The sequence below is a fragment of the Mirounga angustirostris genome, unplaced genomic scaffold, assembly GCF_029215605.1.
Source record: "Mirounga angustirostris isolate CCGP_5_RB_7025 unplaced genomic scaffold, mMirAng1.0.hap1 SCAF_3, whole genome shotgun sequence".
NCBI lineage: Eukaryota > Metazoa > Chordata > Mammalia > Carnivora > Phocidae > Mirounga > Mirounga angustirostris.
Window position 1 is genome coordinate 163,019,103 of NW_026991711.1, and position 21,793 is coordinate 163,040,895.

Below are 21,793 nucleotides of genomic sequence, written 5' to 3' on the forward strand. Positions count from 1 at the left end.
AGAGATATTAATTGCCTTGGTTTTATTTTCATTCTGTGTTATCTGGATCAATTCAGACTACCTTTTACTACTATGGTCCTGAGGTAAAACCCAAATTTTTGAATACGTTAACAATAATTGGATTTGTATTGAGTACTTTAAGAAATCAACTTTTTTGTTTTATGGCATCTTGTAATCTTTATTAAAAGAGGCTCAGAAAAAGAGAGCACGAACTTCCTTTGTTCCTATGCTGTAAGACCTCTACATTTCCAGATGGTCTATAGTTATGTGAAGTAAATATCCATAGTTGAAATACAAACACTGAATTTCATTGTGCAAATACAGAAACCTATTTTTTTTTTTAAAAATACAGTTCATTTCTAACCATATCAGAGCTATGTTTTACAATTAATGAAAGATTTCAAAAAATACAAAGTTACACCAGTCTGATCTTAATATGCCCTGGTATTCCTGTCTCACTTGTAAAGTGGTCGTAAGAAAGATTAGACAAATTTTAGTTCTTGGGCTTTTCTAAGGTTAAATGCATTCTTATTTGGTAATAAAAAGTAGGAGATATTATTTTCCCCCATTTAATATAAAAACATCCGTTTACTTTGAAAGAGTTCTCAGCCTACCTTTGGTTAAGGTTATTTCTTATTGAATGTTTGATCTAGATTTAGACAAATAGCAACTGATCACCTTTCTGTTCTATGTTTATCATGTCTTTCCTTCACTCCCTACTGAATAAGTGGTTTGTTTCCTCTATTAGCAATCTATTTTATAATATAGCCAGATTTCTGTTTCTGGCCTCTAAATGACTGAACTTCGAATAATTAATCTTGAAAAAATATGGTTACCTTCATTTTAATAACAAAGTTTTCAATGTGCTCTTCAAAAATGGAGTTGTTAGATTTGTTGAAATTATAACAACTTGCTAAGACAGTCAATGTGCTTTTGGATTAAATGGGCAACTACATACTCAGAAGAAATGTTAAGAGAATCTAAGAACTGAATAATAATAATCTATTGTGTGTTTCTTTTTTTTTTTTTTTTTTTTTGAGGACTTTTGTTCTTTGGAAATTGAGGGCAATGTGAATACACTGATAGTCTGGGATTCTGGCTTCTGGCTTGGAAAGATCAGTGGTTTTCCTCTGTGTTCAGGTTTTATTTATTTGTTTATTCGAGATAACAGGGACCACTTTGCATGCATGTGAAGGAGATATAGAAATATTTTGTGAACTAATGTATTAGTGAAAAAATTAATGAAAGAAAAATGGCACAAACTCAAGATACAAAGTTAGCATTATTTTTGAAGTATTCAAAGTTGAGAGCACAGAGTCACCATAGGTACAGAATTTAGATTGTAATTACGAATCACAATCCTTGGTGATTGACTCTTCTGGAGAATTTCACTGAATAAAAAGGAAGAGGTAAAAAATGCTTCTGACTGAAAAGATAACTAAATAAAGAAATAAATAGGAATAAGCATGAAAAGACTACATAACCTTTTCCTGAGTCAATGCTTCTGATCCTCAGATAAGGTCTTGCCAGCCTAGGTGGTACGGCCCCACCACCAGTGATTTCCTGGAGGGCTCGGGGGCAGATCCAATTATAGCTAGGCCAGAGTGCTGTGCATGGAGGTGGACTGCACTTTACCCAACTCTGGTGTAGTCCCCAAAAATGTTCTATTTACAGTGACTCGGACATTACAAGCCATTCTCTTATAAACAATAAATAAGCCTGTTGAAAACTGGGAGCACATGGAAACTGCTGTGAACACCTCAGTTAAAATGTTCCCTTATGGAGATGTAATGGACTGGATGACAAAAATAAGACACCTGGAGAACTGCCTCAAATCTGAAGGATGGTCAAGAAAAAAGAACAGGAAATTGAGTGATATGTATATACAGTGGCTATGGGTTCACTGGCTTACACTAACCTCCCTCCAGTAAGGGTAACAATTTTTCCTCAGTCATCAAGTAGAGCCTTAGATGATGTCACCCACAGAAAGGGAAAAGTGGAAAAATAAGACCCTTTCTGTTTGATCATGCGGAGTCTTCTATGACTGCCAGAAAAGTAATCTGGATTAAATCGTGTCAAGAAATAGGTTATAAGTGTACAAATATGTACAAGGATAAGCTTAGAATTTTTCCCTCATTCAGATAGAAGTTTCTGGGTAATTTCAGGAATACTATTGCCAGGTGCTTAGGGATTGTCCTCCCCTTGCTTTCTTTTCAGAAAGAATATGAATACTGTACATTATGGTAACAATGTGTGAAAAACCAGGCCTAAAGACACCTGTACAATGTCTTGAATATTACTGGACATTCTTGTGGTTTAGGAGATGGGTTTATGAGCTTCTGCAGAGGATAGATTTAGCAAATGAATCCTCCTGCTATTTTCCCATGAAAACTCAATAATGGAATTGAGGGGTATCCATGATTTTCTGTGAAGGAAAAAAACTAAGTAATATTACATTTTAGCCTCCAAGTGGAGAAAAGCACCAAGTTTCTCTGGGATTTCATTAAAGCAAACTGAGTTCTCAAATCTTACTCTACTTTTCTAACTAAAGACAAAACTGTTCTGGTTCTAGTGTTATTTTCCACAACAGAAAACTCCCCCTGCTATGGTTTTATTTAAAAACCAACCCCAAATCACATCCAAATTTACATGCTGTTTTTATCCACATACAGAATTCTCAAAGCCAGCAAGGCAACTTACACATAAAAGGCTTTCCAAAGAAATAAGCCCAATTCCTTATTTACAGAAGTATTCCTAATTATTATTTTGAAATAAATTTTGGTATCTATTTCCGACTCAGTGGTTCATAGTATTTTCCACATATTATCAACAGCTGCAAATCCAAGATATTAAAGAAATACTTGATCTATTCAAACGTAGTCCTTACCATCTCTTTAAAGTTGGCTGAAAAGTGTTAGATTCACAAACACGATGCTTTTGTGTATGGGTTACAATATAAACTCCTTTCCACAAAGGCAATATGTTGTGAAATTGATGTTTCAAGGCCACTGAAGTGACGACATAGTTTCAGTCAAGCATTAAGTAGTTCATCATCTGAGTGTCCAATAGCATCTGGGTTTGAAAGTGGATCCAAGTCTGCAAATAGATTGAACCAGGCTGACATGTCTTGGTTACCATTGTTGAGAGCTATTAAAGAAGAAAAGACACATTGAAGAGTCTCAGGTTTTTAAAATCACATTACTGTACTATTTGTTTTTTTTTTTTTAAATGACAGATACTTCTACTTTGTTCTCCTGGGATGCTAGCTTTTATTTTTATTTATTTATAAGATTTTATTTATTTGCAAGAGAGAGCACAAGTGAGGGCAGGGGAGTGACAGGCACAGGGAGAAGGAGAAGCAGACTCCCGGTGGAGCAGGGAGCCCAATGCGGGGCTCGATCCCAGGGTCCTGGGATCATGACCGGAGCCGAAGGCAGACGCTTAACGACTGAGCCAGCCAGGTGCCCCTCCTTGATAATTTTGAAAAGCTAATAATGTAGATACCTTGTGCTTTGCTGAGGCCCTTCTATGTAAGTAATTTTATGTTGCTCTGAGAAATGATTAAAAGTGAACAGGCAGGCAGTAATAGTATTAGAAACACAGATAATTTATAGAAGTCTCTCAGGTAAGTTTCAAAAGTAAAAGTAACCTTTGTTCCTACAAAGTAGGAACATTACATTTATAAACTTGGTGCTTAAAAATCTATATTTATTATAAAATATTAAACATGGGGGAAGAAAATCCTTCTATCACATTAACATACCCAACAGTTCTCATTTCAGTTTACAGTTGTCTTTTCCATGTGCATTTTACAAATTTTTTATATATATTTTATGGAGTGGATTGTGTCTCAGATATAAGTTCCTGTTAACCAACTCCCTCTCACCTCCCTGTGGAGACTGGAAAATCACATGTATCAATAGTCTACAGGTTGTACTGTGCCAGAGATTTCAAGGATATACATTTAGGCTGAAGGCTGAAACTAGTAAAAGAATGCACAATGGCACAGTGAGTCATCTCAGAAGGCTAGGCTCTTGAGGGTTGAGGGGTCCAGTAGCAGCACTGAGACCCAGGGGACAATCTGAAGACCTAGATATGATATGAGAGACACAAGGGGCAGAGAATGGAAGGCAGTCATACTCAGAAGAATCTAAGGCAACCCTCTTTTACAAACATGGTTTCCCACTTTCTGCAGGTCAGAGGGCTGTAGTTTGGACTGTGGGGATTCCAAGCCTTAAAGAGCAGGGAGAATGAAAGGCTTCTGTGTGTGTCCACTTCTATTTCTGGGAGCCCCAGATTAGTGATACCCACACAAGTTGTGGCCTTGAGTCCTCAGCACACTACCTATTAATAAGTAATAATGGGCAAATCATTTAACCTCACAGGCTCTTATTTCCTCATCTGTAAAGTAATAATCATTTAGCATTAAACCAGGATACCTGAGAGGGAACAGGAGGCCTATTAATAATTATGCTGGGGGTGCCTGTGTGGTTCAGTTGGGTAAGCATCTGACTCTTGATTTTGGCTCAGGTCATGATCTCAGGCTTGTGAGATCCAACCCTGCATCAGGCTCCATGCTCAGCAGGGAGTCTGCTTCTCTCCCTCTTCTCCTTCTGCCTCGTCCCCACCCCCCCACCATGCTCACTTGCTTTCTCTCTCAAAATAAATAAATAAAATCTTTTTTTTTTAAAAATGATGCTGGAAGAAGCAAAAATCTCAAACAACCTTACACCTAAAGGAGCTGGAAAATGAACTAACAATACCCCAAGTCAGTAGAAGGAAATACTGAAGATTAGACTAGAAATTAACAAAACAGAATCCAAAAAAACAATAAAACAGGTCAATCAAACCAGGAGCTGGTTCTTTGAAAAGATCACAAAATTGATAAACCTTTGGCCAGACTTATCAAAGGACTCAAAATCAGAAATGAAAGAGAATAACAAACACCACAGAAAGGATTCTAAGAGAACATTATGAAAAATTATATGCCGACAAACTGGACAACCTAGAAGAAATGGATAAATTTGTAGAAACATATAATCTCCCAAAACTGAATCAGGAAGAAATAGGAAATTTTTTTTTTTAAAGATTTTTTATTTATTTATTTGAGAAAGAGAGAGAGCACATGAGAGGGGGGAGGGTCAGAGGGAGAAGCAGACTCCCTGCCGAGCAGGGAGCCCGATGTGGGACTCAATCCAGGGACTCCGGGATCATGACCTGAGCCGAAGGCAGTCGCTTAACCAACTGAGCCACCCAGGCACCCAGAAATAGGAAATTTTGAACAGACCAATTCCTAGAGATGAAATTGAATCAGTAATTAAAAAAAAAAATCCCAACAAACAAAAAGTCCAGGACCAGATGCCTTCACTGGCAAAGAGTTAATACCTATTCATCTCAAACTGTTCCAAAAAATACGAAAGGAAGGGAATCTTCTAAATTCATTCTATGAAGCCAGCATTACCCTGATACCAAAACCAATACATCACCAAAAAGAGACAACTATAGGCCATTATCCCTGATGAACACAGATGCAAAAATCCTCAACAGAATACTAGCAAATCAAATCCAACAATACATTAAAAAAAAAAATCACTGGGCGCCTGGGTGGCTCAGTTGGTTAAGCTTGGCAGGGAGTCTGCTTCTCCCTCTGACCCTCCGGACCCTCCCCCCTCTCATGCTCTCTCATGCTCTCTCTCTCTCAAATAAATAAATAAAATCTTAAAAAAAATCACCATGACCAAGTGGGATTTATTCCTGGGATGCAAGGGTGAGTCAATATTTGCAAATCAATCAACGAGATACATCAACAAGAGAAAGGATAAAAGTCTTATCATTTCAATGGATGCAGAAAAAACATTTGACAAAGTATAACATCCATTCAGAATAAAAACCCTCAATAAAGCAGGTCTAGATAGAGGGAACATACCTCAACATAATAAAGGCCTTAAATACAAAACCCACAACTAACATCATACTCAATGGGGAAAAACTGAGAGCTTTTCCCCTAAGGTCAGGAACAAGACAAGGATGTCTACTCTCACCACTTTTATTCAACACAGTACTAGAAGCCCTAGCCAGAGCAATCAGACAACAAAAAGAAATAAAAGGCATCCAAATTGTTAAGGAAGAAGTAAAATTTTCACTATTTGCAGGTGACATGTACTATATATAGAAAATCTGAAAGACTCTACACCAAAAAAACTGCTAGAACTGATAAATTCAGTAAAGTTCAAGGATACAGTATCAATGTACAGAAATTTGTTGCATTTCTATAGCTAGTAATGAAGCAGCAAAAAGTGAAATGAAAACAATCCCATTTACATTTGCACTAAAAATAGTAAAATACTCAGGAATAAACTTAACCAAGGAGGTCAAAGACCTGTACTCTGAAAACTATAAAGCACTGATAGAAGAAACTGAAGATGACACAAACAAATGATACTCCCATGCTCATGGGCTGGGAGACCAAATACTGTTAAATGTCCATACTACCCAAAGCAACCTACAGATTTAATGTGATCACTATCAAAATACCAACAACATTTTTCACAGAACTTTGAACAAATAATGCTAAAATTTGTATGGAACCACCAAAGACCCTGAATAACCAAAGCAATCTTGAAAAAGAACAAAACTGGAGGTATCACAATCCCAGATTTCAAGATATATTACAAAGCTAGTAATCAAAACAGTATGGTACAAAAAAAAGAAGAAAAAACCAGTATGGTACTGGCACAATAAACACATAGATCAATGGAACAGAATACAGAACCCAGAAATAAACCCACAATCATATGGTCCATTATAACAAAGGAGGCAAAAAATGCAATGGGAAAAATTCTCTTCAACAAATAGTGTTGGGAAAACTGGACCACTTTTTTATACCATACATAAAAATAAACTCAAAATGGATTGGTGACCTAAATGTGAGACCTAAAGCAATAAAAATCCTAGAAGAGAGCACAGGCAGTAATTTCCCTGACATTGGTCATAGCACCTTCTTTCTAGATAGGCCTCCTGAAGCAAGAGAAACAAAAGCAAATATAAACTATTGGGGCTACATCAAAATAAATCTTCTGCACAGCAAAGGAAACAATCAACAAAACAAAAAGCCTACTGAATGGGATAAGATATGTGTCAATGACATATCTGATAAAGGGTTCGTATCCAGAATATATAAAAAAACTTACACAAATCAACACCCAAAAAACAAAGAATCTAATTAAAAATGGTCAGAAGACATGAATGGACATTTCTCCAAAGAAGACATCCAGATGGCCAACAGACACAAGAAGAGATGCTCAACCTCACTCATCATCAGGGAAATGCAAATCAAAACCACAATGAGGTATTACCTCACACCTGGCTAAAATCAAAAACACAAGAAACAAGTGTTGGTGAGGCTGTAGAGAAAAAGGAACTCTTGTACACTGTGGGTGGGAATGCAAACTGTTACAGCCACTGTGGGAAACAGTGTGGAGGTTCCTCAAACAATTAGAAATAGAATTAGCATATGATCCAGTAATTCCACTACCAGATATTACTAGCCCAAAGAGTATGAAAACACTAAACTGAAAAGATATATGCACCCCTATGTTTACTGCAGCATTATCTGCAATAGCCAAAGTGCGGAAACAGTCCCAAGTGTCCAATATATATATATATATACACACACACAATGGACTATCAGTCGGCCATAAAGAAGAATGAAATCTTGGGGCGCCTGGGTGGCTCAGTTGGTTAAGCATCTGCCTTTGGCTCAGGTCATGATCCCAGGGTCCTGGGATCGAGCCCCCTGCTCAGTGGAGAGCCTGTTTCTCCTTCTCCCTCTGCCCACCCCCCCCCACCCCGCTCATGTTCTCTCGCTCTATCTCAAATAAATAAAATCTTTAAAACAAACAAAAAAAGAATGAAATCTTGCCATTTGCAACAACATTGATGGATATAGAGGGCATAATTCTAAGTGAAGTAAAGTCAGTCAGAGAAAGGTAAATACCATATAATTTTACTCACTGTGGAACTTAAGAAATAAAACAAACGAGCAAAGGAAAAAAGGGAAAGATAAAATAACAGACTCTTAAATATAGAGAACTGGTGGTTACCAGAGGGAGCATGTAGGGGGGATGGGTGAAATAGGTGAAGGGGATTAAGAGCACACGTATCATGATGAGCACTGAATGTTGTATGGAAGTGCTGAGCCACTATATTGTACACCTGAAACTAGTAACACTGGATGTTGACTATACTAGAATTTTTTTTAAAAAGTAACTGAAAAAATAATAATTATACTGGAAGAACAGATGTCAACGAGGATATGTCATTCCTGTGGTCATTCCAGCAATACCTGACCTTCTTGGTGCAGATGTGGAGAGGTTCTGATGAGTATATGAAAATTCTACAGCATTTTACAAATGTGGGATGGTTTTATATCATGACCTGAGCCTGGGCCGAAGGCAGGTGCTTAACCAATTGAGCAACCCAGGCACCCCGGTGTTTTTTATAACAAAAGAGAACTTTTTCTTCCTTTCCTAATGCAGGAAGCAATCCAGATTCCCACATTGCATTTAATATCATGTCTCTTCAATTGCTTTTAATCTGGAAGAGTTCCTAAATCTTTGTCTTTGATCATCTTGACTTCTCTATAGCATAGAGGCCATTAATTTTGTAGAATATTCCTCGAGTTGGGTTTATCTGATGTTTTTTCATAATTAGATTCAGGTTAGGGATTTTGGCAGGAATAGCATAACAGAAGTGATGTTGTGCCTTCTTAATATCAGGAGGCACATGATGTCTGAATGTTCCATTGCTTGTGATGTTAACTTTGATCTGTTGGTTAAGATGGTGTCTCCCGGCTGACTGCACTATAAAATTATATTTTTCCCTTTGTAAGATCTTGTGGGAAAATATTTTGAAACTGTGTAAATGGCTTGTTTCTGTCATTACCATTACAACATGAACCAGTTCTACAGATAACAATATGGTGAGTACTCAATCAATGTTAGCAATCACTACGTGCCAGGCCCTTTGCTAAGTGCCTGAATGCACTGTTTGTCAACAGGCATCCTGTAATCAAAGAATACCTTCTATCCCTAATGGTTATTATCCATTACCAACAAACCTTAACAGAAAATATAAAAAATTAAAGTACACAATTTAGTTGACTATGACAAGCTCACAAGTTCTATTTAATTTTTCCATGATGAGAGATAGCCAGGTATAACTTACATTTTATTTATTTAGTTAAAGACTTTATTTATTTTTAAATTTTTTTTTTTAATTTTATTTATTTATTTGTCAGAGAGAGAGAGCACAAGCAGGGGAGCGGCAGGCAGAGCAGGCAGAGGGAGAAGCAGACTCCCTGCTGAGCAAGGAGCCTGATGCGGAACTGGACCCCAGGACCCTGGGATCATGACCTGAGCCGAAGGCAGACGCTTAACTGACTGAGCCATGCATCCTTATATATTTATTTGAGAGAGAGCACACAAGCGCGCACTCACACAAGTGGGGGGAGGGGCAGAAGGAGAGAAGAGAATCTCCCACAGACTCCCCACTGAGAGCAGAGCCTGATGTAGGGCTTGATCTCACAATGCTGAGATCACGACCTGAGCCAAAATCAAGAGTTGGACGCTTAACCAACTGAGCCACCCAGGTGCCCCTATAACTTTCATTTTAATTTATTATTAACAAAATATTTTTCTGGACAATATGAGGCAAACACTATAAAATGATCCTATTCTAAATTTATCTGCATTCAACTGATTAATATAATGGCAAAGAATATAAATAAATAACTTACACTTTGTTAATTTCTTTGGACTCTGTGAAGGCACTGGCTGGTTATCAGTGTGTGAAAGAGGAACTTCTAATCCCCCTTGCAAGGCCCAGCCTGGGGGAGGGAAGGAATTATCCATTGTTAGTCAAGTAGGAAGCAGCATCAGAAAAAATAAGAAAAGGTAAAAATAACTAATGAGTCCTCAATTCTATCAGGGTGAGATTCTACAATGTAAGACATAGAAGACACTTAAAATGTATCTGCAATTATATATTTTAGTCAAATCATCTAAGTTTAGTTCCAGCTAGAATTAGACTTCCTTACAGTTTTCAAAGTGGTTTTGAAATAAATACATAAGTTTTCTTTTCAAACAACTGCAAATAGATAAGGTATAGAAAGAATTTCTAAGGAGTTGGGAGAGAGGAAATAGACCTGCCAATTAGAATCTTGAAACCTTTAAGTATGTTTATACCCCTGGACTCAGTAATCCTATTTCTAGAAATTTATCTTAAGGAAATAATTTAAGAAAAAAAAGTACATGTATGATAATGTTTATTGCAGCATTATCTATAAAATGAAAAACTCGAAACAGTAAGGAAGGAATTATGGGAGATAAACGTGACAAAATATTATGCGGTCATTAAAAAGTATCATTATGAATACTCTTAGTAATACTCTTATCACTAAGACATGAAATGTTTGCTCGTAACATGAGAAGTTATTTAGGCTATAATTAAAATACAGGACTAGAAATGAACTTAGATTGTCCTGCCTTCCACCTTCCTTGTACAGAAGAGATCATGTGAAGCCCAAGTTCTTACTTAGGGTTCCTAGAACATAGCTCTTTTAACTCAGGGCAGCTCACTTTCCTGTTTACATTGCAGGGGAATAAGAAGGCGAGTGAAGGAGGAAGAGTCCTGTAGTAGGAGGCAGAAGACCAGATTTTGGTTCCCTCTTAATTGTTGACTGCCTGGTGATCTTAAGCAAGACACTCATTAAACAAGTATCAACTGCCTCAGCCATTGCCTGGGAACATCTGTCAGCCTGCAGGCGGGGACCAGAACAGATGCTCTGAGTGGTGAAGAAATACTGTTGATAATGTACTGCCAGGAAAGAAGAAAAGAATCCAGTGCTGCTAGAGATGTGGCACGTTAAGGAGAAAGAGCAGTAGGATTTCACATGGAGAATGAATCTGTTTGTAAGTCTGTGTAACTATTAGGCCAGTGATAATGCATATGAGAGTAATTGTCTTCTAAAATTTTATAGTAAAACATCTGAATTATCCTAGATAGAGTGCCTCTTTATCAAATAATACTGTATTCTTACTTCTAGGCTATTTAACAAATTCTTACTGAGTGCTTATTGAACTGCTATTTATTTTATTTTTTGAGCTAAGTTTATGCTGCTGTCACAGAAAGAACAAAGATAAATCATCCCATAGATCGTGCCCTTGAGGTGCTTACAGATTGGATAAAGTATGATGGTCTTGCAGATATAGTATGAACATAAGTATTTTAATACAAAGTACAATGCATTAAGATACTGTTAGGTGTTGTGAGCCATTTTCTCAGGGATAAAATCTACTAGGGGATGGAAGACCCCTGTCTGGGACAGAAGGCAAGATGAACTATGATTATAGCCATGAAAACAGAGCACTATGGGAGGCCAGAGGCGGGAGAAACCACGCAATGGGCAGTACTGAAGAAATAGTCAAGTGTTGGCCGCCATGGAGAAAACACTGGACCGGGAATCTAACACACAGGCTCAAGTCCACGCTCCATTACTGAACATCATAAGTAAAAGCAGCAACACAAGCAATGATGTCTCAGAGGGATCTAAAAATAGTCAATATAGTTACAGAAAATGCTAAGCATTTTGAAGTAAGCTAAGAGATAAGAGTGGAAATACAGGCACAAGTTTTATCCTAGAGCCCATGATCCTTTTTTTTTTTTTCCCCTCCCAAAGTATTTATTTTAAATCCTCTGCATGTGAAGTCAATAATTCCACCTGCAACAATGCACAACTTCAGGGGCATCATGCATTTTGTGCAACTCAATGATTCTGTGAGATATTATGCTACACATAGGTGTATAAGGACATGCAATAAAGGACATTCTCTGCCTTCATGATTCTTAAAACCTAACGGAAGAGCATAGACATAAATAAGGTCGCTATCAAATAAATGAAACACTGTAAAGATATAACCGGAAATGATGAGTGAGCCAGAAACTGAAGTATGAGGGAAAGATAAAGAGTTGAATATGGGGCGCCTGGGTGGCTCAGTTGGTTAAGCGACTGCCTTCGGCTCAGGTCATGATCCTGGAGTCCTGGGATCCAGTCCTGCATCAAGCTCCCTGCTCAGCAGGGAGTCTGCTTCTCCCTCTCCCCCCTCTTGTGCTCTTTCTCTCTCTCACTCTCTCTCTCAAATAAATAAATAAAATCTTAAAAAAAAAAAAAGAGTTGAATAAAGGAGGATAAAAAGTCATGTGGGCAAATGTCTTGGGGCCCAAGCACTGTGAAGCATATTTGTCACTGAAAGCAGAGTGCTGACATCAGAATCTGCCTCTTGGAGAAAGAACTCTGGGGGAAGCACTAAGGTGACCTGGGATTTGGGCAGCCTGGTAGGAGGACTCCTGCAGCAGCCCAGGAAACCAAATAAGTCTCTAAATGCCTCTGGTAATAGAGGTAGAAAGGAGGAATGTGAAACTGGAGACATGTTTTAGAAATAGAATTGACAGTACTTAGCAACCAGTGTGGAAGTGGGGAACAAAAGAACTCTGAAGGTGCTGGGTTGGACACAGGCTGGTTGGGGCAGTAGGTCAGTAGAGGGAGTCCCTGACATATAAACAAAGCAGGTGACCCTTAGGAAAACACCCTGCCCAGCTTTCTACCACCATCCTCCAGTCCTGCTGCCTTGCCCAGGACGCTGCCGTGGAACTATCCTTGTCTACTCGGAACCCATGGGAAGAGAACACACCAAGCTTGGCTAGATGGAAGAAACGGTATTGCCTGCCCTATGCAGGGGTAACTTAGCAGGGCAAGAGTTTAAAATAAGACCCTGATTTTCTATGTAGAGAAGACTTCTGGGCAAGTCAATGTACAAAGTGTGGGGTTTGGCAGAGGGAGCAGGACAGCAGCTCTTGTTTCATGCCTGTCGATATACTCCAGTGGTAATATTTGTTATTTTTTCAGTTGATGGGTGAGACACAGATTTCATCTAGTAGTACTGAAGTTAAATCAATATCCTTGTTGATTTTTGCATCCACATATACATAGTTTTGCTTCACAAAGATAAAGTAAGTCATGAGTGTCTACATGTTTCATAGGCACTTACTGTTAAAAGCTCCGGCAGCATGAAGGCCAAGGTCAAAGAGCTGTGAAGGAAGGAATCGTGGGGAATGAGCAAGAGGCTGAGACCCCACAGCAGGCTCCCGCAACATGAAGCTGGCGCCAGGGCTCCCAAAGGCGGTCTGGCATTCTTGGGTAAATTCACCAGTACCTGAAGAACCAGGACTTAGGAGGTTGTTGAGAAATGAGAATTCCTTCTCAAAATCATCTTCCAGTGAATCTATAGGTAAATCTTTTGCAACTGTTGAGTGAAAATAAAAAGAGAATGGCTTTTTTCTTTTTGAGGAAATGAGAGTAGGACATGGGGCAAATCAAATTTGTTTCATTGTTCTCATACATTAATGTAATTTTTGAAAGTTTTTAAAACAATTTATAATGAACAATTAAACTGATTGGAAGTTTATGAGAAATTATTTCTAATTGCGTAGGTTAGTCTCTAGAAATTGTTCCAAGGACACACATGAGGAAACATTTACTCAAGACAATCTATTAAAATTCAGACTATGGTATTTGAACTAAGAATCACTCCCTTCCTACCACCCTCGCAATTCAGCACAATGGAAATTCAACTCTAGACCTGTGTGGCCAAAAACATAAGGCTCCCTTCTCCCCCCAGTTGTGTTCCCAGGAGGGGCAGGATGTCAGCATTTCCCATCCTGTCCTGAGTAACTTGTTGGCTAAGTCTGGGCAGTGCAGTCAAGAGGTGCAAGCTCCCATTTCCCACCCAGATAACAAGACCACAGTCATAAGATGGAGATTCTGATTTGAGTCTCAAAAGGATGGGGAAGAGGGGCAGAATTTGAAGAAAAAATGGATAATATTTCCCAAATTTCTTGAAAACATCAGTGTACTCATTCAACAAGCTTGATAAAACCCAAGTAGAATCAATATAAAGAGATCCATATCTAGATACATCATAGGCAAACCACTAAAAGTCAAAGAGAAAATCCCCACATTCACAGATTGGAAGAATCAATATTGTCCAGATGGCAATTAACTCCAAATTGATGTATGAATTCAACATAATACCTATCAAAATCCCAGTAGGCTTTTTTGGATAGAAATTGACAAGATGATTGTAAAATTTTTATGGAAATGCAAAGGAGTTAGAATAGCCAAAACAATTTGGGAAAAAAAAAAAGAACAATGCTATGGGACTTATGCCACCTAATTTCAAAATTTCCTATAAAGCCACAATAATCAAGATAATATGGTACTGGCCAAGGACAGATATACAGATCAGTGGAACAGAAAAGAGAATCCAGAAACACAACCTTACATTTTTTTTTGGTCACTGGATTTTAACAAAAATGCCAAGAAAATTCAATGGAGAAAGGACTGTCCTTTCAATAAATGGTACTGCACCAACTGGATGTGCATATGCAATAAACATAAACAAAAATTAAGGGGTGCCTGGGTGGCTCAGTCATTAAGCGTCTGCCTTTGGCTCAGGTCATGATCCCAGGGTCCTGGGATTGAGCCCCGCGTCGGGCTCCCTGCTGAACTTCTCCCTCTCCCAGTCCCCCTGCTTGTGTTCCCTCTCTCACTGTCTATCAAATAAATAAATAAAATCTTTAAAAAAAATTAAAAGACTTACCTACCTCACACCATAAACACCAATTAACTCAAAATGATCACAGTCCTACATATAAGAACTAAAATTATAAAACTACAAGAGGAATACATAAGAGAAAATCTTCGTGACTTTGGGTAGGGAGAGTTTCTAGATATGATACCAAAAGAACATACAAGAAAAAAAATAAGTTGAACTTCATAAAATTTTTAAAATTTTGTGTTTCAAGAGGCAAAATTAAGAAAATAAGATGACTGGGATAAATATTTATGAGTCATATATCTGACAAAGAACTTGCACCAAGAATAAAGAAATCTTGCAACTTAATAATAAGGTAAATAACCCAAATCTGCCTTCGGCTTGGGTCATGGTCCTAAGGTCCTGGGATCAAGCCCCGCATCGGGCTCCCTGCTCCAAGGGAAGCCTGCTTCTCCCTCTCCCACTCCCCTGGTGTGTTCCCTCTCTCTGTGTCTCTCTCTGTCAAATAAATAAATAACAAATCTTTAAAAGAAAAAAAAAATAGGCAAATGGGTCTTCATAGATTTGTCAACAAAGAAGATATATGGATGGCCAATAGACATAGGAAAAGATACTCAACATCATAAATCACTGGAGAAATGCAATTAAAGCCACAAATTAAAAGCACTAGAATGTACATGTTAAAAAGACAATACCAAATGTTGACAAAGACATGGAAAAACTATACACCTCATTCTTTGCTAGTGGGAATGAAATGGTAGTAGAGCCATTTTGAAAAAACAATTTGGCAGTTCCTTAAAAAGATAAACTCAAATTGACCACATAACCTAAAATTCCACTCCTAGGAATCTAACCAAAAAAATGAAATCTTATGTCCATACTCGGATAAGTCTTTGAATGTTCACAGAAGCAACATTATAATAGCCAAAAACTGTAAATAAGCCAAATGCCCATCAACTGGTAAATGGATAAATATAATGTGGTATAATACAACCATGAATAAAAAGTAAGGAATCAGAGTTAGCAAAATGCAGCATATACATGTAATGGAATATTATTCAGCCTTGTAAAGGAAGGAAATTCTGCAACATGCCACAATATGGATGAACCTTGAAGACATTATGCTAAGTGAAATAAGCCAGTCACAAAAAGACAAATATATGATTCCATGTACATGACGTACTTGGAATAATCAAAATCACAGAGACAGAAAGGAGAATGTTGGGTGTCAGGGGCTGGGCAGAGATGGGGTGATGGGGAATTACTGTTTAATGGATACAGACTTTCAGTTTTATAAAGAAAAGAGTTATAGAGCTGCATGGTGGTGATGGTTGAATATTATGCATTTAATACCACTGAATTGTACACTTAAAACAAGATGGTAAATTTTATGTGTATTTTACAATTAAAAATTTAAGGGAAAAAAAGTAATGAACTACTGCTATATGCAACACATGGATGAATCTAGAAAAACCTTAGGCTTAACAGAAGACATCTAAAGCCAAACACAAGACTACCTTTTGTACAATTTTAGTCTAGAAAAGGGAAATTTATAGAGACAGAAATCAGATTAATAACCTCCTAGGCCTGAGAGTTGGGAGTGAGGATTGTAAACAAGTATGAGAGAATTTGGGGAAATATTCTAATATTCAGTGTGGTGATTGATGCACAACTCTATAAATTTAATAAAATCACTGAATTTTACATTTAGAATAGGTGATTTTTTTTTAAAGATTTATTTATTTGAGAGAGCGAGAATGAGAGAGAGAGAGTACATGAGAGGGGGGAGGGTCAGAGGGAGAAGCAGGCTCCTCGCTGAGCAGGGAGCCTGATGCGGGACTCGATCCGGGACTCCGGGATCATGACCTGAGCCAAAGGCAGTCGCTTAACCAACTGAGCCACCCAGGTGACCCTAGAATGGTAATTTTTTAAACTTATATCTCAATAAAGCTCTTAAAAAATCAAGAGATTTTTATACAAGTCTACGCAAATAAATCTGACAATCTAGACAAAATGAGTAATTTGAGAAAAATAAAATTTACTAACATTGATCCCAGTACATATAGAAAGGTTAAACAGACCAATTTCCGTAAATATTTATCCCAGTCATCTTATTTTCTTAATTTTGCCCCTTGAAACACAAAATTTTTAAAATCTCTCTATTTTTTTGATACAATTTCCATAGAGAAGAAAACACAAAAAAGTACCAGGCCTAGGGCGCCTGGGTGGCTCAGTTGGTTAAGCGACTGCCTTCGGCTCAGGTCATGATCCTGGAGTCCCGGGATCGAGTCCCACGTCGGGCTCCCTGCTCAGCAGGGAGTCTGCCTCTCTCTCTGTCCCTCCCCCCTCTCATGCTCTCTATCTCATTCTCTCTCTCAAATAAATAAATAAAATCTTTAAAAAAAAAAGTACCAGGCCTAAATGTTTTCACAGGGAAATCAACAGCAATGCAAAAATAGTAAATAAAATATCAACAAATTAATGCGCAGTGACAAAGCGGGACTTATAGCTGGAATGCAAAGATGGTGTAATGTCAGGAAGCCTATTAATACAGTTCATATTAATACATTTAAGAAAAATCAAATAATTGCTGGCATAGATACTGAAAAAGCTGTTGGCAAAATTCAACAACCATTCCTAATAAAAACTCTTCAGAAATTAGAAATGTATGGATACTTCTTTAACATGACAAAACATATATCGCATATCAAAAGCCAACATCCTAATTAATTCAGAAACATTACAGGAACTCGCACTAAAATCAGGAACTGCCCACCGCTATTTAACATTGTTCTGGTGGTAGTAACTAATGCAATTAAACCAAAGAAATCAATTACAGTAACAAGAATTGGTAAAGAAAGAACAGGATTATCTCTATTTGCAAATGACATGTTGGTATACCTGGAAAACCCTAGACAATCAATGATAAAACTAACTCAAACTAAAAAAAATTCAGCAAGGTAGCAGCATATAATATTAACATGCAAAAAATCAATAGCAATTATATACACAAAATAATAACCAGTTAAAAATACAATGGAAAAGGGGCACCTGGCTGTCTCAGTTGGTACACAACATGCAACTCTTGATCTCATGATCGTGAGTTCGAGCCCCATGTTGGGCATAAAGATTACTTAAAATAGATATATATTACACATATATATGTAAGACATATATATACATATATATGTATATGAAAAGAAATATAAATATACATATGAAAAAAACCCTCATTTATAATGGCAACAAAAAAATAAAATACTTAGAAATAATAAGAACTGCTCAAATCCTTTATGAAAAAAAAACCATATAAAAGATATACAAGGAAATTTTAACAAATAGAAAAATGTCCCTTGTTTCTGGTCAGGATGTCTAAGCACCGTCAAGCTGTCAGTTTTTCACATTTAATGTGATCACCATAAAAGTAACAATGAGCCTTTTTATGGAGCTAGACAATATGATGTAAAGTTTATATTGAAAAATAAACATGCAAGAATAGCTAAGAAAATAAGGAAAAGGATACTAGCCCTACCAGATATAAAAACACAAAAAAAGTTTCTGTAATTAAAACCACATGGCACTGGTGCATGCACGCATCAATGAAATATAAAGAAAGTCCACAAACAGACCCAAGTACATATAGAAACCTTGTATATGACTGGAAGTTATCTCAAATTCCTATGGCAAAGATAGCATTTAAAAAAATGATAATAAAAGGATGGCCACTTGCAAAACGATAACATTTAAGCCACTGCTAGTACCATATGGCTAAATAAACTCCAAGTGAATTGGAGATCTAAATGTAAAAAATAAAAGTATACAAATACTAGAAAACAGCATAAATGAACTCTTCTAACCTGGGTTTTGCATATGACAAAAATCAAGATCCAATAAAAGAAAAGATTAATAAATTTGACTACATAAAATTAGTTTTAAAATTTACATGCAAGAAACAACTACATGAAAAGTCAAAAGACAAGTGACAAAGTGGGGGAAAATATTTGCAACATAAGTGATTGGGAAAGATATTCAAAATCGTATTTACTGAGTGTCAACAACTGCTGGATGGTGGAGGTACACCAGACAGTGAGACAGACACTGTCCTACCAGTCCTCACAGTTACACAGATACGTTTGGACAAGGGCCCAAACATATAAAACAAATAATGACTTCATTTCCATTGTGATGTGCTACAAAATAGAAATAAAGGGTTGTATCCCTGTGTAGAGACCTATACAGGTTTTAATGTTAAGGAAATAATTATTAAATTAAAACTAAAGAATTTTAAATAATAAATTATCCATATATAATGAAATTATAATTTCTTACCATTTTCAGAATTAGAAAACTGAGGTGCTCCAAATTCTCTCATTTGAAAATGTTTTTCCTTGTGATCTTCGGCTGCTGAAACAAAAGCACATAAATGATAAGCTGAATAAGGAGAAATCTAGCATGCGTATTTACTGTAATATCTTATAATAATTCGGCCTAGGGGCACCTGAGTGGCTCAGTCGTTAAGTGTCTGCCTTCGGCTCAGGTCATGATCCCAGGGTCCTGGGATCGAGCCCCGCGTCGGGCTCCCTGCTCAGCGGGAGGCCTGCTTCTCCCTCTCCCACTCCCCCTGCTTGTGTTCCCGCTGTCACTATCTCTCTCTCTGTCAAATAAATAAATAAAATCTTAAAAAAAAAAAAAAAAAAAACACGGGGCGCCTGGGTGGCTCAGTCGTTAAGCGTCTGCCTTCGGCTCAGGTCATGATCCCAGGGTCCTGGGATCGAGCCCCGCGTCGGGCTCCCTGCTCGGCGGGAAGCCTGCTTCTCCCTCTCCCACTCCCCCTGCTTGTGTTCCCACTCTCGCTGTGTCTCTCTGCCAAATAAATAAATAAAATCTTAAATAAATAAAAATCACTCTTTCATATTAAAAATAATAATAATTCGGCCTAAGCGTGCAGTTGACCAAATCAGTTTATAATACATATAAAATGGAGATGTAAAAATTTAAAGAATTACTTTTTAAAAAATCACACTTGTGTGTATGTGTATATATATGCATATATACATGTATATTTGTGTGCACAGATGGTCCCCTACTTATACTGGTTTGACTTAAAATTTTTTGACTTTATAATGACGCAAAAGAGATACACATTCAGTAGAAACTGTACTTCAGATTTTGAATTTGATATTTTCCCAGGGTAGTGAGACGTAATACAATACTTTCTTGTGATGCTGGGCAGCAGCAACAAGCCACAGCTCCCAGTCAGCCATGTGCTCACAGGATAAACAACTGATATACTTACAACCTGCTGTACCCATAAAAACATTCTGTTCTCAGTTTCAGCTTTCAATAAATTACATGAGATATTCAATACCTAACTATAAAATAGGCTTTGTGTTAGATCATTTTGCCCACCTGCAGGCCAATGTAAGTGTCTGAGCACGTTTAACAGAGGCCAGGATAAGCTATGGTGTTCTTATGTTAGATATATTAAATGCATCTCGACTTACAATATTTGGTTTGTTTTTTTTTTTTTTGGTATAGAAAGAAAATACCTTTTTTATTTTTTTGATTTAAAAAATTTTTTATTTTAATTCCAGTATAGTTAACATACAGGTGTTGTATTAGTTTCAGGTGTTCAACTTAATGATATTTTCAATTTACAATGGGTTTATCAGGATGTAACCCCATCTAAAGTTGAGAAAGATCTGTAATACAATATATATAATTTATATATATGTGTGTGTGTGTGTGTGTATACACACACAAATAACTTTATAATACGCATAGGTATTCAGGTCCTTTGTTGCATCTATGTCCCCTTGAAAGTTAAAAGTTTTCACATTCCATGTAAATTGGTACAGCTACTATGGAAAACAGTATGGAGGTTCCCCCCAAAATTAAAAATAGAACCACCAAATGATCCAGCAATGCCGCGTCTGGGTATTTTATCTGAAAAAACAAAACAAACAAACAAACCAAAACCCACTACCTCGAAAAGATATATGCACCCCCACGTTCACTATGGTATTATTTACAATAACCAAGACATGGAAACAACCTAAGTGCAACAATGGATAAATGGGTAAAGAAAAAAAAAAAAATATATATATATATATATATACACATACACACACACACAATGGAATGTTAATCAGTCATTAAAAAAATGAAATCTTGCCATTTTTAACAACATGGATGGACCTTATAGACATTATGCCATGTGAAATAAGACAGAGAAAGACAAATACTATATGATTTTGCTTATATGTAGAATTTAAAAAACAAAAAGACAAACAAAAACCAAGCTCACAGACCAGATTTGGTGGTTGCAAAAAAAAAATTCTTCCAAAGAAGAATTTACCTAGACCTGAAGAACAGAAGGAAAGGAGATGGAAAATATGAAAGAGAGGCTGGGGATGTGGGGGGGGGGGCCAAATAGGTAAAGGGGGTCAAAAGGTATAAACTTCTGGTTATAAAATGAGTAATAGGTATGTAATATAGCATGGTGACTAGTTAATAATACTGTATTGCATATTTGAAAGTTGCTGAAAAAATAAATCTCATCACAAGAAAAAAATGTTCTGTGTATGGTGATGGGTATTAACTATTGTGGTGATCCTTCTACATTATATACAAATATCAAATCATTATGTTGCAAATCTGAAACTAGTATGTCATTTATACCTCGATTAAAAAAAAGTTTTCACATTCAGAAGCCTATCCCTTCCCTGGTGGACTTGTGTCTAATTCTGTATTCTCTGAAAGTCCATTTTATGTTTTATTCTGCTTGATCTCCGTGTCTCTGCACAATAGATACTTATTTTACGTGCATAGTTGTAAGCAGCTTCTCTGCATTCCTCACCTCCACCAAAGTGAGAGTAGTAATTTCATATGAAGGGAAAGATCAAACATATGTGCTAAAAGACAGCATACTCCCAAAGCTCCCCAGGCAAAAAAATGTTTAAAAAAAAACCCACAAAACTATCTCCAAGTTTGGGGTGTATACTGAGACAAATTATGCCCTATCATTAATTTGGGATCCAGTTGCCCATATAATTCACCTGTACCTCATTTACTACCCAGTATAAACAAATAGACCAGAAAAAAAAAAAAGCAAAGAAAAA

The 21,793-nt window shown here is 37.0% G+C and overlaps 2 protein-coding genes across 9 annotated transcripts in view; one reads left to right on the forward strand and one right to left on the reverse strand.

Annotated features, from left to right (window-relative positions):
- The window catches only part of FAM117B (family with sequence similarity 117 member B), a 102,911-nt gene extending 90,929 nt beyond the window's left edge, over positions 1 to 11,982 (forward strand). Inside the window, exon 9 of one of the 2 annotated variants that reach the window (XM_064586938.1) lies at positions 10,657 to 11,982. In XM_064586938.1, the coding sequence (XP_064443008.1) occupies positions 10,657 to 10,695 (39 nt within the window). In that variant the 3' untranslated portion in view covers positions 10,696 to 11,982. The remainder of the gene's footprint in view (positions 1 to 10,656) is intronic. The other variant, XM_064586939.1, reaches the window with a different exon arrangement.
- ICA1L (islet cell autoantigen 1 like) overlaps positions 55 to 21,793 on the reverse strand; it is a 73,834-nt gene continuing 52,095 nt past the window's right edge. For 4 of the 7 annotated variants that reach the window (XM_064586943.1, XM_045868186.3, XM_064586941.1 and 1 more), the window contains exons 11-14: positions 19,002 to 19,076; positions 13,107 to 13,361; positions 9,797 to 9,886; positions 58 to 3,147 (exon numbers count right to left, since the gene is read on the reverse strand). In XM_064586943.1, the coding sequence (XP_064443013.1) occupies positions 3,032 to 3,147; positions 9,797 to 9,886; positions 13,107 to 13,361; positions 19,002 to 19,076 (536 nt within the window). In that variant the 3' untranslated portion in view covers positions 58 to 3,031. Of the gene's footprint in view, positions 3,148 to 9,796; positions 9,887 to 13,106; positions 13,362 to 19,001; positions 19,077 to 21,793 lie in introns of all 7 variants that reach the window. The other 3 variants (XM_064586944.1, XM_064586946.1, XM_064586945.1) reach the window with 3 other exon arrangements.